Below are 16,189 nucleotides of genomic sequence, written 5' to 3'. Positions count from 1 at the left end.
AGACCTGCTGACACCTTGATCTTGGAGGCCAGAACTTCGAGAAGATGAATTCCTCTTGTTCGCAGCCCACTCCCCCCACACCAGCATGTGGTATTTTGTTATAGCAGCTCTAGCAAACTAGTACAGCCTGCTACACTTGTCCATCTCTAAACTCCAGTAGATTCTGCTAACCATCATTCCCACTGTAGAGATGCAGAGACAGGCCCACTGAGGGGGGTGGCTTTCCCACGGCTCCATGGGGTCTACTGGAGGAAGACACCAGGCCGTGCCTGCTCCCATTCTGACCCCTCACACTGTCACGTCATGAGCCTCGGGGTGGCACCCTCTTCCTGGCCAGGGCCTCTGATTCCCTGCGGAGATCTCGGGCATCCCCTCCACTTTCCCCTAGCTGTCTCCGGAGAGCTGGGGCCACTCCTGTGAGGCAGGCTGGTGAGGGATGCTCCTTAAATATATATATGACGTATTAATATTTACAGACTCACCAAGGGGGAGAAGTGTGGGCATCCGAGAAGGCGCAGTCCACTCTTCCACTGAAAGCTCCACCAGACAGACGGGGAGATGCAAGGTCTCCCGGGAGGGTATCTGGTCAGTTTCCCTCCTGCCCCTTCCCCTCTCTTTCGCACTTCTACCCAGAGCCCCCGACAAGGATGGGCAGAGATCTCCCCTTCTCGGACTGAGTGCCAACTGGTAAGCTGTTAGGGCTTGAATTGTGTCTCTCGCTCCTCACCTCCATCTGAGAGACCCTAACCCCCAGCAGCTCAGAATGTGACTTTATGTGGGGATGAGGTCTCTGCACAGGTAATCAGTCAGAAGTCAGGGTGAGGCCTACTGTGTATGACTGGTGTCCTCGTAAATGGAAGACATTGAGACACAGAGATGGACACACACTGGAGGAAGACAGCCACGTACAAGCCAAGAGTGAGTCCTTTAAGATACTCTGAAGGATCAGCCCTGCCAGCAGCTTGATTCTGGCCTCTAGACCTTCAAGACACTGAGTCTCTGTTGTTTGGACCACCCAGTTTGGAGGGGCTTTGTTACAGCAGACTAGTACGTGGGGGATCCTCAGAGGACTTTCCTTCCTGATGAGAGCTGTGACAGGCTGCACCAGTCATCCCAGGAATAGGGGCACACGTAGGGGAGGGCGTGGAGAGTATGCCAGTGAGGACTTTCGGAGCAGTGGCACAGGCTACCTGAAGCCAGGCAAAAGCTAGTTCTGCCTTGGTGAGTAGGAAAAAAAAAAGGTTACTTTATCTCTAGGGACTTTTTATAAAGAAGAAGGGAGAGTCACCAGGTAGAAGGCCCAGCACAGTGGCCAGCACACAGCATGTGGTCAATAAGCACCAGCCTACAGCGTTAGTGTTATTGATACTGCGAGGATGCGTGGAGAAGCAGGTGTCCAAGCGGTAAGTGTGCCTGTGCGAGCGTGGTTTCTGGTCCAAGGGCAGAGTTGTGTGTGGGCGGCAGGAGGAGTGCATGAGGAGGTGCATGGGGCTGTGAGAGCAGATGTCACAGTCCGTGAGTGTCGCTATGGGCGGACATTTGTAGGGACGCATATATGTCAGCATGCCACGGGCACTCAGGCTGTCTGAGCTACTGACTAGCTCTGTGGTTCATCTGTTTGTTCGTTTATTCACTCGTCACAATTTCCTGAATGCCCATACACACAATGGAGACACATAAACAGACAAGGGAAATAGGACAGAGATAACCAAGGGAATTAGAGAAGAATGAAGAAAGAGCATCTGTTTCAATTTGACGAGTTTGATGTATCAGGGAAGACTTCCTGGAGGAGGTGACACCTGAGAGCTGAACTTGGCCAAGTGAAGAGCAGCAAGGCCACTGCGTGTAGATATGGAGGGAGAGAAACGCCAGTGCGCACCCAAAACTATAAACAGTTTGTGTTGGTTCCCTACTACCTCAAGCCGCACCCCATCAACCCCCCCGAGTTCCAGGTAATGTGATCACAGAACAGAGAGACAGCGCAGATGCCAAGGAGCCAAGGCTTTATTGGGTACAGACCTAGCACGCTGGGAGCCCCTAGCCCTCGGGATGTGCCGCGGCTGGGCCCCCCGGCCTCTCGAGGGCAGCCATGCTGGCTGTGGACTTGGGCCCCCCAGGGAGGCCTGGCCGGCCTTTGTGTCTCTCTCCGGACAGTCGTGGAATCAGGAAGTCTTCAAGGGCAATGTGTCCCAGGAGGCTGGAAACAAATGCAGATCAGAGCTGAGAACTGCCGCCCAAGGAGTGTGTTTTGTTGGGCAAAGCCCTGGGGCCCACATTCCCAGATGGCATTACAGAAGCAATGATGCCAGGAGGCATGAGCATGCAGGGGGCAGAAGGGAAACAAGCGGAGGCCACCCGAAATGCAGATGTGGAAGGGCCACTGCTTCCAAGCACAGGCGCCTGACATGCTCCTTGGCCACTGGTGCTGGCTCTGGGCTGGGGTCTTTCATTCGCACCCCACTCACAGTGCTACTGTGCGTAGCTGGGGTCACTACTCCCATTTCTCAGCTGAGAACACAGATGCTCAGCAAGGTCTCAGCACGTGGCTGTTACAGGGAAGACCTGAGCTCTGGGGGCCAAGTGGTTCTGAATCCCACAACACACTTGCGTCTCAGGCAACAGGGCTGTACTGTCAGCTCCCAACACCCGCATGCAAGTCAAAGGTGGAGGAGGGTTTTAGGCAGGCGCTCCCGTTATCGCAGAGAGCATGCTGGGAGGGGGGAAGAGGAGCTGAGCTTTAAAAAGAAAAAAAAAATGGCAGAGACAAGATGTTCTGTGAGGACGTCTGCTAAGGGCTGCTCCGCTTCTGGACGTGTGCCCTTTACTTGGCCTTTGAAACCGAGTTCTGTGTCCCCGAGAGCATAATAATATGAATGAACATGAGCTCTTTCCTCGGTAATTGAGAGCAGAGAGAGAGGCCATGTTAAGTCAAATTAATTTGCTCTGATACCATCCAAAGCCCATCTCCACGATGGGTTTTTGATGGGCTGAGGGTGACTCCTGAAGTGGCAGGACGTGTGGCTCGTTTGGGTCCAGAAGGGGGCAGGTGTGGGTTGAACACCACATGAACCACCCGACCACCTGAGCCTCCAGCCGCTGCAGTTCCAACGTTCAGTGACTTGGAGATGGCAACCCAGCTGTAGGCTGGCATCGTGTCTGACCCCGGAGGGAGGTGCTTACTCCTCCTGGCCAGCCTGATGGGGCTTCCCATTTCAGTCGGGAGCCATGAATTCTGAAACACGCCCTGAGAGGGGCAGTGAGGGGTCAGCCTGGCCTCAGGGCAAAGAGCTCCGGACTGGGGGTCAGGGTGGCTGGGCTGGTGGCAGACTCACTGGGTGACCCTGATCTTGAGGTCTTCTCCCCCTTTTCCAAGAGCAAGGCTCTGGTCCATGAGTTCCAACCCCCAGCGAGATGTATGATTCTAAGGTCTGCCTCAGTTTGCCCTTGATAGAGGCAACCCCTTTAAAGACCCAGCTCCTTAGTGTCTCTGAGCTGACTCACAAAGAGGCCCGGAGCATATGCCTAAGAAAAAACGACACCAACAAAAATGCGGACTCTGTGGGGTTCCGAACCCCAGTTCTGCTGGGCGAGTCTGCACAAGTGCCTTAGCCTGTGTTATTCTGTCTGCCAACCTGTAGGACAGGGATACATCATACTTACAGTCTCGGGGGTACCGTGGGCACCAAATGACTACCTGATAAACCAACTCGACCAGCGTGAGCCACCACTGGCAGTGAGGACGTCTCCCTGCCGCTGCTGCGAGCGCCAGGATCAGGTGCAGACCGCGGCCTCTGCACTTGCCCCCCCCCCCCCCCCCAGGCCCGTTCCTCTTTACACACTTAGTGCAAGAGCTGGACTTGGCTTGTGCCAAGGCCTCTCCCCACCTCCCAGCCTGGCTCTCCCCCCGACTGGACAGACGCCTTCATGCCTCCCACAGCGCCAGGTGTACGGGGCACTGGGGACAGAACAAGTCAAGGGTGGGGAGACTGCACGAGCCTGGACCACCTTGCAGCATCCGCCCACCCCACCCCACCTGACCTTCATTCAGGCTTCCTATCTGTATTTTAAAGAGCACAGAAACCAATGGCTCCTAGGGAGGGCTTCTAAGTTGTGCCTTTATCAGCAACACATTATTTGCATAAATAGTAACACAGTACTTCCCTGAAAATCTCTAAAACCCCTCCTCTCTAGAGAAATGAGTCACACCATTACAGGCAGTGGCAGCACCTGGGTGCGTCCAGGCTGTCAGGCTGGGAGGACCTCCCGGTTTCAACCCCCGGAGGCCGGCGCCTGTCGATGTTACCTGAGCGGGCTCCTACTTCCGCAGGTACTTCCTCATGATGCTCTCCACGGCCTCCTCTTTCCTCCCTGTGCCCGGCTCTCTGTTCTCGGGGGACGCCCGCTCGCCGCCATCGCCCTCCAGCCGGGGGGCACTCGGCCGACTCTTGACGCTGTCGGCACTTTTGAAGGACATGATGGAGCTGGAGGAGGAGGACGAGTCGGAGAGGTGAGCAAGGTCCTCTCTGGACTCCGGACTCCTTTTCAAGACGGTGCCGATCCCGGAGACAAAGCCCCGGTCGGCCTCTTCCGTCTCAAAGCGGACGCTCGAATGCTGTGAACTGTCTCGCCCATCTTTGGCCCCTCGGGCCAAGGACGTGGGCGTCTCGGGCTTCCGGATGGCCGGCAGGAAATCATCGAAATCCACTTTGGTCTTGCGTTCGTAGTTGAGGCTTGGGACCTTCCAGCTGAACGGGTCGCTGCCCAGGGGGTCCCCCATCAGGTGGGCGAACTGGCGGTTCTGGAAGACGAGAGGCTCCTTGCCGAGGTCCGGACAGCCCGCATCGTCCACCGAGGACTCCAGACAGCGCCTCCGCGGGCGCAGCGTGGGCGACAAGAGCGGGTCCCTGCGCGCAGCCGCCGGGGAGCTGGGCGTCCTCTGCGAGCTGGGCCCCGACTCCAGGAGGGACTCGCAGGAGCTGAAGCGGGTCTTCAGCTTCTCGGGGGGCGGGCTGGGGCTCCCCACGCTCTGAGAGGAGATGCACTTGAGGCTGGTGGACCGTGGGAGCCCGGCCGACGCATCCAGGGCTGAGCTGGCGCCGGCTCTCAGCGCCAGGGCGCCCTCGTCGCTGCCCGCCCGAGCCCTCCTCAGCGTGGACGCCCCGGTGGTCTGGTAGATGGGGAGCGTGGGCCAGTCCTCCAGGCCGAGCGGCGACCCCCGGCCTCTCTGCGCTCTCTGCCTCCGGAGCCCTTCCACGAACTCCGACAGGGCGGCCGACGGGCTGGGCAGCTTGTCCCGCGGTAGCGGGGACACGTCTCCACTCCGGGAAGACGGGGAGGGCGGTGCCCCCGGCCTCTCGGGGGCCTTTCTCTGGACGCCGCTCTCTTCGCCATCCCCGAAGTGGCCATGCGTTCCCCGGCGGCGGGAGAGCGGGGACGCGGCCTTGTCCCCCGAGGCCCTGCTGCGGACGTCCCGGGCCCCATCGCCGGCCTCCTCGTGGGTCCTGCGCCAAGAAGAGAAGCGCAGTCAGCGCACACTGTGCCAGCCCTACTATCTGTGCCATCGGGCCTGGAGCGCGGGCGCTAATTCTGCTTCGCTTTGGAAACGCGTTCCCGTCCCCGCCAGGCTCTCCAACCAACCACGTGCTCTAATGCGCAAACTCCAGACACAAGCGATTTCTCGTTGCTTTCTGAAATGCAATTTCTGTCTATAATTAAACCCAGCTAAATGCGTTTGAGCAGATTAAAACTGCAGCTCTGATGGATGACTTAGACGGAGGACGCATCACACATGACATGAAGGGCCTACCATCCCACAGCCTGCTGGGAAATAGGTAATTTGCTTCTTGAAGACTCAAGGGGGACCTGTGGGAGGTTATTTTCTTATTTAGGGTCAAGCCCGGAGGACAACCCCACCGAGCAGAGCTCCGGAGAGCCGGTGACCCGAATACGCCTCTGAATGAGGTGCTGTAAGGCTCCCAACTGTTTCATGGGAGGAGGGTGGGCAGGGGAAAGAAAAAAAAAAGTTCCTTCAAAAGGGAAAAATTTACATGAAATCAACTTGAAACCAACACTACACAGGAGAGAGGACAGACGCCTTCTATTCTGGGACTGCCAGGCAGAGGCATTTCGCAGCTGCAGCCAACACCGCTCTGCCTTTGGAAAGTGGGAATCTTGGCAGTGAGGCCAAATCACAGACTGTACAGTGAAGGGCGGGCCTTAAAAGCCAGAGACTGGAGTCCATCAACCGGTCCTTTAACAAAATCTATTTGTCCTCCCTGTAAGACAGATCCCCTCCTTCTTACCCACCAGAAAAGTTGTTGTGTGGGGCAAAACCAATACAATATTGTAGAGTAAAAAAAAAAAAAAAAAAAAAAAGCAAAAAGGGGAATCGTCAGTGTGGGCCTGGGGGACGGGGCCAGGGCTCAGCCTGAGGTGGGGGATGGGATGTTGATGCAGGTCCCTGCTCGTGGCTCTGTCACCACGAGAATGACTACAGAGGAGTCAACACCCACACAGAAAGGCTGGAGTCGTGGAACCAGCCCTGGGCCTAGTGCCTGGCACCCGGCTCCTCAAATAATGCTTAACAATTATGCTGAGTGATTAATAATCAATAATCAATGGCTATTAATCATCAACAATTAGCCATTAGTGCTCATTACATTACTACTGATAACCTCTGGCTCTCTGGAGCCTCACCCAACCCCCCCCTCCCCTGCCCCAAGGTGCTCCATGAAAGCCTCACGTGATGTCCCAGGAGGGCGGACAGGACAATGCTTGGGCAGGAGACCGGGCATCTCATCGCCCCTGGGAAAGGTTCCAACAAAAGCCACACTGTCTGCCCAGAGCAGCTGCTCCCTTCCCTTTCTTGCCTGTCACCTTCCGTCTCTGTCACAGCTGGACTCGGGCCAGGAAGGGAGCTGGAGCCCTGCGGTGTGATTACCTGAAGGGCTGTTTGTCAACATCATCCCTTTGGAGTTGCTCCCCTCATACACGGCAAGGTGGCACATTCATATCCCTTTCTCTCTCTCTCTTTTTTTAATAAACAGCTTGGAGCTGCCAGGGGCAGTGGGCTGCTGCAGAGCTGACAAAAGTCATTTCCGTCCTGTCCTGGCTCTGAAGGGAGGCAGGCTCAAGTGATGAATGTGTCCTGGGCACTCGGTCTCTGCTGCTGCCTGCCACGTGGGGATGGCAGCTCCTGGGGCACCTGTCCCTGAATCTCCTGGGACTGTGCCATCCCACTGGTCCCAGCTCCCCTTGAGAGCACTGGCTGCAGAGGCCAGGATGGGGAGGGAAGAGAAGAGAAGCTACAGGAGGAGGGAGGGGGAAGGGCAGGGGAGAGGAGGAGGAGGGGGACCCCAGCTCTCCAGCCCAGGCTGTTAAGCCCCTGCCGAGTCACTTCTGCACCCTGACTTGGCCCCGCACCCGGCACGCAGCAGGTGCTCAGTAAGTGTTGTCGGACTGAGTTAAGTCTACCTCCGAAATCAAGTCTCCGGGGAAGGGGAGGAAGGGAGGATGAGCAAGTGGAGGAGGGGCAGAGAGAAGTGGGGAGAAGTAGAGGCATGACCGAGAGGAGAGAAGGTGAACTGAGAACGGACAGGACGATGGAGAGGAAGAGACAGGTGGCGACAGGGGCGGTGCAGCCAGGGGGTGCTGAGGGCAAGGCCAAAGGACGGGGGAGGGTCGCAGATGCAGGGTGTGCTGGCAGCTTAGGACTGGCCCTCCTCACCTTTGACCAAAACCTGGGACAGGCCGGGGGCATGCGAAGCTGTGGGCAGCTCAGGAGCCCTCGAGGTCGCAGCCTGTGTGTGCTGGTGTCGAAGCCCAGAAGACACAAGACTCTCTAGGCGGGAGCCAAGTCCCCGTGGCTCAGCCGGACCAGCGGAGACCCACCCACCTTCCCTGAGGCCCACAAGGAACAGCATCTTTCAGAAGGTGGGCAAGTCAAAATGTCCCCACAAGGCCACCTGGCTGTCCCCAGATGCTGATCTCAGAGCTCAGCCCAGGGGCCCAAGGGTTGGTGTGATGGGGCTGGGATGGGTGGGGTCCCACCTTCTGGAACGGTCTGGCTGGTGCCTCCAGAGCCTCAACTGGTGGGCTTCAAACTAGAACACAGGCCCAGTAGTGTGGACTTGGGCAGGGGTAGGGGCTGGGGTGGGGGCAGGGCAAGGAGTCCGAGTGAGGGTAGAGGGAGGAGGGCGGGGGAAGGTGGGGAGGGGTGGCAGGAGAAGGAAAGACGCCTGGTCTTGACTGAGTGCTGCCTCCTGGGTTTACCATGCAGAAATCCACCCCGTCTCTGCCGCTCTACTTCCTGTCTGTGCTGCCACTCAAGGGAGAAGTGTGTTGTGTCCCCTCCTTTCTGTGTGGGGACCGCAGAACTGACCTGAATTCAGATACCCTCTGGCAGATGTCAGGGTGAGAGGCCTAGCTCTGCTGCCCAGGGCGGGGTGATACTCTCTGTTCCTGCCCTGGCTCTGGACGCTTTGGACACACCCTGGGAAGACTTATTTTCCCCCAGCTGTCCTGGGGATAACTCAGCTCAGATGGAACTCCCTTCCACGGGCATCGCATGATGGATGGATGGCGGCTAACCAAGATGTCACTGTCCCTGCCTCCCAGCTTTGGCCAGGGCGAGAGGTGATGGATAGGAGGTGCTCTGAGCTGCTGGGAGATGGGTGTGGACACGAGCTGGGCTGGGCACTGTGATCTCTAAGAAGGGACTCCAGAAACATGGTGGGAACTTTTGCACCTGCCCCTCCGTCTGTCCAAAGAGGAAGAGGCTTCTCACACACCTGGGTGATAAGGAGCCAGCAGGCAGGCTCCTGGGCATCCAGCCGCATGGGGGCCAGGCTGGGCCCGTAACAGTTGTCCCTGGCCAAGCACCTAATGTGTGCCAGATGCTGTGCACATGGATACAGGTCAGAACAAGCAGATGGGCCACCTGCCTGCATGGAGCTGACTGCCATGTCCATTATAACCTCGAGGGCCACCCTGGGGGTAGGGGTTGTGGTTCCGGCCACAGTGAGGCGGAGTGGCCACGGCAAGCACACACCATTGGGAGTGGCAGAGATGGGGTCCAACCCCACGGCAGGCAGCACCCTTCTCTGGGAACTTCCTCTGGACTCTACTGTGACACAGGCCTGACACTCTGACATCGCCTTGCCCAGGCAGCATCTGTCCCTTGGAGTCTAGTTTGGTCTGCCACCGCTGGCCTGGGGACAGTCGCCTAGCTTCTCTAGGCCTCAGTCTCTTCAGCTGTGTGATGGGAGGAAACCAGGCCAACCTGGCATTGATGCAGAAATAAGAAATACCAGAGGATATGTGTTTCTGTCTGTTGCGTTCACTACCAGAATGCCTAGAACGGGGTCCTAGCACCCAGTAGGTGTTCAGAAAGCCTAGAACGGGGTCCTAGCACCCGGTAGGTGTTCAGAAAGCCTAGAACGGGGTCCTAGCACCCGGTAGGTGTTCAGAAAGCCTAGAACGGGGTCCTAGCACCTAGTAGGTGTTCAGAATGCCTAGAACAGGGTCCTAGCACACAGTAGGTGTTCAGAAGACATATGTTGAGTGAATGAGTGATGTGATGGTGCTTGGGCCCATAGGAGGTGCTAAGTATGGGTGCACAGTAGGTATCTTATGAATGTCAATTAAGTGCACTGATGAACAAAACCATATATGTGAACACTGGAGCTTTGTAGTATCATCTGAGGTCAGAGTCTGATTCATCCAATTCCATCTGCCTTTCTCAAGACTTCTTTGGTTGGTTGAGGTCTTTTTGTGTTTCCATATAAATTTAAATGTTTTTTGCTCTAGTTCTGTGACAAATGCACTGGTAGTCTGATAGGGACTGCAATGAGTCTGTAGACTGCCTTGGGCAGCACAGTCATTTTGACAATATTGACTCTTCCAGTCCAAGAACATGCTCTGTCTTTCCACGTGTTTCATCAGCATGTCACAGTTTTCAGAGTAGAGGGCTTCTGTCTCCTTAGGCAGGTTCATTGCTAGGTACTTCATTCTTTTTGATGTGATGGTAAATGGGACTGTTCCCTTAATTTCTCTTCCTGCTCTTTCGTTGTTAGTGTATAGGAATGCAAGAGATTTCTGGGTGTTAATTTTGTACCCTGCAAGTTTACTGAATTCATTGATAACATCTAGTAGCTTTCTGGTAGTGTCTGTAGGATTTTCCACGTATAGTATCATGCCATCTGCAAACATTGACAGTTTCACTTCTTCTTTTCCAGTTTGGATTCCTTTTTACTTCTTTTCCTGTTAAGTATTGGTGACTCAAATTTATGAAGGCTTATTAGAAAAATCAGGATATGATCATGCAAAAATGCTGGAATTTTTACACTTTGTAACATGGGAGGCTAAGAATCCAGGCTTTGGGTAGCAGACGTGTGGGTTCAGATCTTGGCTCTGTCCCTCCCTTGCCATGTACCCTGTGAAGCCTGGCTGTGAGTGTGGGCACCGTGACCCTGATGAACCTCAGAGATGATGGACATTACCGAGACAGTTGGTACCGCTGAGCAAGGCCCACAGATGCCTCTGCCTGCCCCCAGCTCTTCATGGGAGGTGGGCCCTGGTGCAACTGAACTTGCATACATTTCTTATTCGTTTCAAAACATGACTACTCGTGAATACATGCCTAAGATCCTCATGATTGCTTTTCAGTTAATGGCCCCTCCCATCAGGGCTATAGAAGCCCCTGGATTGAGGGCAGATGTTCAAGAATAAGCAATTCCTGGGGCTTCCCTGGTGCTCCAGCAGCTAAGAATCCACTCTGCAATGCAGGAGATGGGGTTCGATCCCTGGGTGGGGAATGAAGATTCCACGTGCTGTGAAGCTTTGAAGCCCGTGCATCACAACAAAAGATCTGGCACGACCCCACCCATGAGCTGCAACTCAGACCTGACACAGCCACATAAATAGATGTATTTATTTTTAAAAAGAATAAGCAATTCCTATGTCCAAGCCCGCTCTGAGCAGCACAGGAAAGGTGTGAGGCTACTCAGGTCTGTTCAGCCTCAGAGCAAGCCAGCTGCTGGCACATGGGTCTGGTTCAGGCCACACCTTCCCCTGCCAGGCCATCCTGTGACTGCAGTGCCCTCGTTTCTCCTCTGGTGCCAACCACGGAGGAGATGCACCAAGAACACTAGGTGAAGAATAAACAGGCATGTCCTTTCAGCTCGTCAGGATCTGGATAATCAGCCCACCTTGCAGATGAGGAAACTGAGGCTCACCGGGGAGAAGCCATCTGCTCACGGTTCACACTGCTCAGTGGCAGAGCTGGGATCTGAAGCAGGGTTGGCCAGATCTGACACCCTTGCTCTGCCCTTCACAACACCACTCGCCCTGGGCGTAGAAAGCCAGGAGGAAACCGCAAGCAGCTGAACTCATATCTACGCACGTGCACTGTTCAAAATCCACTGAGACAGAGTGACTGAAACATCCTGAGGCCCAAGCCAGGGAGACGCTGGCTTCCCCGGTGTTAGAACAATCACACAGCAAAAACCAGACTCTCCAGGTCTGAGGCAGAGCAGAGCCTGGGCCAGCAGTAGCTACAGGAAACTCGATGCAGATTTAATGACCCCATGAATCATCCCCAGAGACATACTGTCACCCCTATTCTTCATTCACACCCTGAAATTAAAGAGGAAATTAAAAATGCATTGATGTTCTTTAACAGTGAGGCCTGGATGGGAAACCAGATGTCCTTTGAAGAGGGCCTGAAGGTTCCATGATTGAGTCCCACATAGAAACTGATGGCCTGTGAGAGAAGCTGGCACGGCGCTCAGACTGTGCCTGACATGGCAGGAAACTCGGCACATTTATTAGGCCCCTACAGTGTGCATGGGAATTCTGCATCACAGGAGTATGTTGTGCCTTTAGGCTTTACAGACGTTATTCGATTTTCTCTCCATGACAGCCCTCTAAGTCAGCTACTAATAACCTTCCATTTCACAAATGGGCTTCAGAAGGATAAGCAAGTTGTCACAGAGTAAATGGGAGAATGTGGATTTGAATCCAGCTTTGGGAACACGGGTCCTGACTGCTCTGCCCTACTGTTTGTTACTGTTGACTGTTCCATTTCACAGAGAGGGAAACTGAGGGTCAGAGAGGCAAATGGAGAGGAAGGGGCAGAGCCGAGGTGCCCACCTCCATCTGACTGACTCTATATGACATTCAGCTAAGCTCGTCACGGGAGAAGATGGGCTGCCTTAGCCTTTCAGAGGCACACCGAAGGATGCTACATTAACCCGTGAAGAAGCTGCAGGAACACCGTGAACCATGGACTGGAAATGCTATGGGAGGCTGGCAAGCGACGGGGAGGGCCTGGGGCTGGAGAACACAGCCTTTCTGGAGGTGGGGTGCAGTCAGGCTTTCAGAAGAGGGTAGGATCTAGGGGTGGGGGTGATGCTGAGGAAGACACTCCAAGGAGAAGAAAGTCCCTCCTACCAGCTAGTAGCTTGTTCACTGGTTTCTGTAAAACCCTGGACCAGCAAGGGCTGGTGTCTACATTTCATAGGCAGAGGCACCAAGGCTTAGAAAGCCCCTCAGCTGAAAGGGAAGATTGAAAAAAAAAAAAGGGTGAGCCCGAAGAATTGATGCCTTTGAACTGTGGTGCTGGAGAAGACTCTTGAGAGTCCCCTGGACAGCAAGGAGATCGAACCAGTCCATCCTAAAGGAAAGCAACCCTGAATATTCATTGGAAGGACTGATGCTGAAGCTGAAACTCCAATACTTTGGTCACCTAATGCGAAGAGCTGACTCATTTGAAAAGACCCTGATGCTGGGAAAGACTGAGGGCAGGAAGAGAAGGGGATGACAGAGGATGAGATGGTTGGATGGCATCACCGACTCGATGGACGTGAATCTGAGCAAGCTCTGGGAGATGGTGAAGGGCAGGGAAGCCTGGCGTGCTACAGTCCATGGGGTCGCAGAGTCGGACACGACTGAGCGACTGAACAAGAAGAAGCAGGGAGGATGCCGTGGGTGTGCGACACTGAAGGAGACCTCGACAGCAAGCAGAAGAGATGTGGAATCAGCTGCAGAGAGGCCTGAAGGTGGAGAGACTTGAGTCAGGAAGTAGATTCTGTAAATACACTATATTCCTCATGTAGAATGTTTTTATGAGACAAGACAATGCTTAAGCTGTGCTTGCCGTTTTCTCTGATCTTAAGGAGGTGCTGAGTCCTTGATACTTAAAACCCCGAGCTGGTGAACTGCCCTCAGTGGACACCTGCTTGTGTATCTCCTGCCGGTGGACAGAATCTGCCACGTCTCACCCGCATGTTCTTACTGGCCAACCAGGTACTGGAACCTAGGAGTTTTGAACTGAGCTGCCATCAGAATCAGGCTTGACTCTCTACAAAAAAATAGTCTGTTTCAGTGGGAATGCGGCAGTAGGGGAATCATTCTGGTTTAAAACAGATTAAAGGCTGGGACTTCCCTGGCGGTTAAGACTCTGTGTGTCCACTGTAGGGGACGTGGGTTCAATTCCTGGTCAAGGAACTAAGATCCCACATGCTATGTGGTGCCACCAAAAAAAAAAAAAGACTAATGGAAGATGTTAACAAGAGGGGAAATTGAGGGTAGAAAGACAGGGAAGGGGTGGATACGGGTGCTCTGTTCTTTCAGCTCAATTTTTCTTTAAGTCTAGACCTTCTCTAAAATATAAAGTTTGTTTTTCAATTTTGTTAAAAAAAAGAGAGACACCCGAAGAAACAAAACAACATAATACAATGAGTGTCCTTAACAGGAGCCTTCTTTTTAAAACACTACAGTGAGGGGACTTCCCTGGCGGTGCCGTGGCTAAGACTCCATGCTCCCAATGCAGGGAGCCCAGGTTTGCTCCCTCATCAGGAAACTAGATCCCACATGCTCCAACCAAGAGTTCACATGTGGCAACTAAAACCCGGGGCAGCCAAATAAATTAATTAAAAAAAAAATCCAAGTATAGTGATATAACTTCAGAACAACTGGGTTAATATAAATGTTGGGATCTTGGAGGATATTGTAAGTAAGTAAGTAAATAAGTATAGTCACTCAGTTGTGTCCGATTCTTTGTGACCCCACGGACTGCAGCCCACCAGGCTCCTCAGTCCATGGGATTCTCCAGGCAAGAATACTGGAGTGGGTTGCCATTTCCTTCTCCAGGGGATCTTCCCGACCCAGGGATTGAACCCGGGTCTCCTGCATTGGAGGCAGACGCCTGTTCAATTTTCTTAGTGGTGAAAATGGTGCAGCAGTTTGGAAAGCCCTTCTCTGGTGGGACAAAGATGGGAAATTATTTTAAGGAGAACTGGCATGATGTTTGCAACTTACTTTCATAGTGCTGAGGATAAAATATGTGTTTCGATATAGACAGAAGTCAAGAGGAAGGTAAAGATAGAAATAAAATCAATATTAAAAAAATTATCAAATTAAGGTAGAGGCTAGCAGAGTTGACAGTGCCCAGTCACCTTCACTGTTTAAAAAAGAAGAAAGACAGAAAGGAGGGGGTGGGTAGGGGGATAGGAAGGGATACTTTACTGGTGACTCTATTATCAATTAAAAAAAAACAAAAAGCAAATATTTCTGCCTGACTTTCAATGTTCAGCCCAAGTACAGCCGCCTCCAGAAATCTGTGCCCACCTCCCAGGCGGGGCTGGGGTCTCCTCTGATCCTCAGGGCCCCTGTGTTTTCCTCTCCTCCGTCCAGTAATCGCTTGCTTACTTGTTTACAACTCTCAACAAGACTGTTAATTCTGAACTCAACTGTTTTTCTTCTGTGAATTCCCAGGATCTAGAACAGTCCATCAAGGGAAGTTCGTGGAATGGGAAGAATGAAAGCCTGGAGGAACAGAAGGGTGAGAATGAAGAAACAAGGGACAAAAGGCCTCGTCTGCCTCACCTGACAGGTTCATTCAGACCCCGGTAGCCCCACTTACGGGTCAGTCAAAGCCGCTTCTCTGGGCTTAAAACCAAGAGATTCAAAACCAACTTCCAGTGCACAATCCAGAGGGAACTCTTCCTATGTTGAAACCCAACCCAAAGCCTGGTCTTGTTTCTCCAAAACTTCATCCCCTTCAGAACTGAGAGGGAGCTGGAACCACATTCCCTTTCTGGAGAGACGGAGACGCAGAGAGCCTCCTGGGTCACAGTCTGAGACGGGAGAGCACCGGCTCTCAAACCTCAGCCTGCCCTTCAGACACAACCTCTGCGATGTCCTGAAAGAACACACGGGGTGTGAAAAGTGATCAAGTTGGATCCGAGAGTCCACTTGGGTTCAACACAGTTAAGTGAATTCACAACGCTTTCTTTTGGTCTCCAGGCACAGGCACTACCTCTGCTGAGCACCATACAATGGCAGTGACCACAGTCTCTGACTGTTCACAGCACCCAGGTCGTCATAAATGCAGCGTTAAGTGAATGGAAGTTATCTGTCCATCCACCCCTCCTCCTTGCCATTCAGAACCTTCTGTGGAGTGCCACGATGCCAGCTCCTGCTGACACTGAGGGGAAGGACCCTTGTGTTCAAGAAGCTGACACTCTAGAGGGGAAGGAGTTGACCAGCCTATGAGGAGAGGGAAGTACGAATGACCCTTTGTGTCCTCCTGGGCTCAGACACCAAGGAAGAAGCATTTCCTGAGTAAAAGGAGTAGAAGTCTGATTTTAGCAGGTCAGATGTGATCGTCCAGCTTCTACGAGAGAAAACCTCCTCAGAAAGAACAGAAAAGCGGCATTTAAACACAGAGGCCTCAGAGGGTTCAAACAACAGCCCTATCGAACACAGAATCTAACACAGAGCAGAAGTGAGGGTGGTGGTCGTCCTTGAGTAAGGAGGAGGTCATGACTGCAATGGATACCGGAAGGTGTTGGGGCGCTAGCCACGGGCTGGTTTTGATGTGGGTAGTAATTATTAAGGTATGACCAAGTTTTGAAAATTTCATACAGACACAGTTTTCCGTATGTATGTTTGCATAAGCTGACTTAATCAAAGTTTAGCTCAGAGAACCACAGATTCTACAAGAACGTTCTGAACAGTCAATGATCGAGCCAAACGGTTTTACACCAACTTGCATCTAACTTAGGTGAGCCTCAAAATTCCTGAAGGATTCGCAGATCTACCAAAGAGCTGGAGCTCTAGACAGAAAACACCCCTCCTTCGCACGGAAGCCTGTCCAAGAGTGATGCTGGCGCCAAGCGTGAACCCC

At 53.4% G+C, this 16,189-nt stretch overlaps 1 protein-coding gene across 1 annotated transcript in view; it reads right to left on the bottom strand.

Annotated features, from left to right (window-relative positions):
• Window positions 1-1,986: 1,986 nt before the first annotated feature.
• Window positions 1,987-16,189, bottom strand: part of MYO18B (myosin XVIIIB) — a 228,162-nt gene continuing 213,959 nt past the window's right edge. Inside the window, exons 42-43 of the mRNA XM_069557022.1 lie at window positions 4,304-5,501; window positions 1,987-2,197 (exon numbers count right to left, since the gene is read on the bottom strand). Of these exons, the coding sequence (XP_069413123.1) occupies window positions 4,316-5,501 (1,186 nt within the window). The 3' untranslated portion in view covers window positions 1,987-2,197; window positions 4,304-4,315. The remainder of the gene's footprint in view (window positions 2,198-4,303; window positions 5,502-16,189) is intronic.

This window comes from Ovis canadensis, chromosome 17 (assembly GCF_042477335.2).
Source record: "Ovis canadensis isolate MfBH-ARS-UI-01 breed Bighorn chromosome 17, ARS-UI_OviCan_v2, whole genome shotgun sequence".
In the NCBI taxonomy this organism is placed as follows: Eukaryota; Metazoa; Chordata; class Mammalia; order Artiodactyla; family Bovidae; genus Ovis; species Ovis canadensis.
This window is presented reverse-complemented; position numbering and strand designations above follow the sequence as displayed.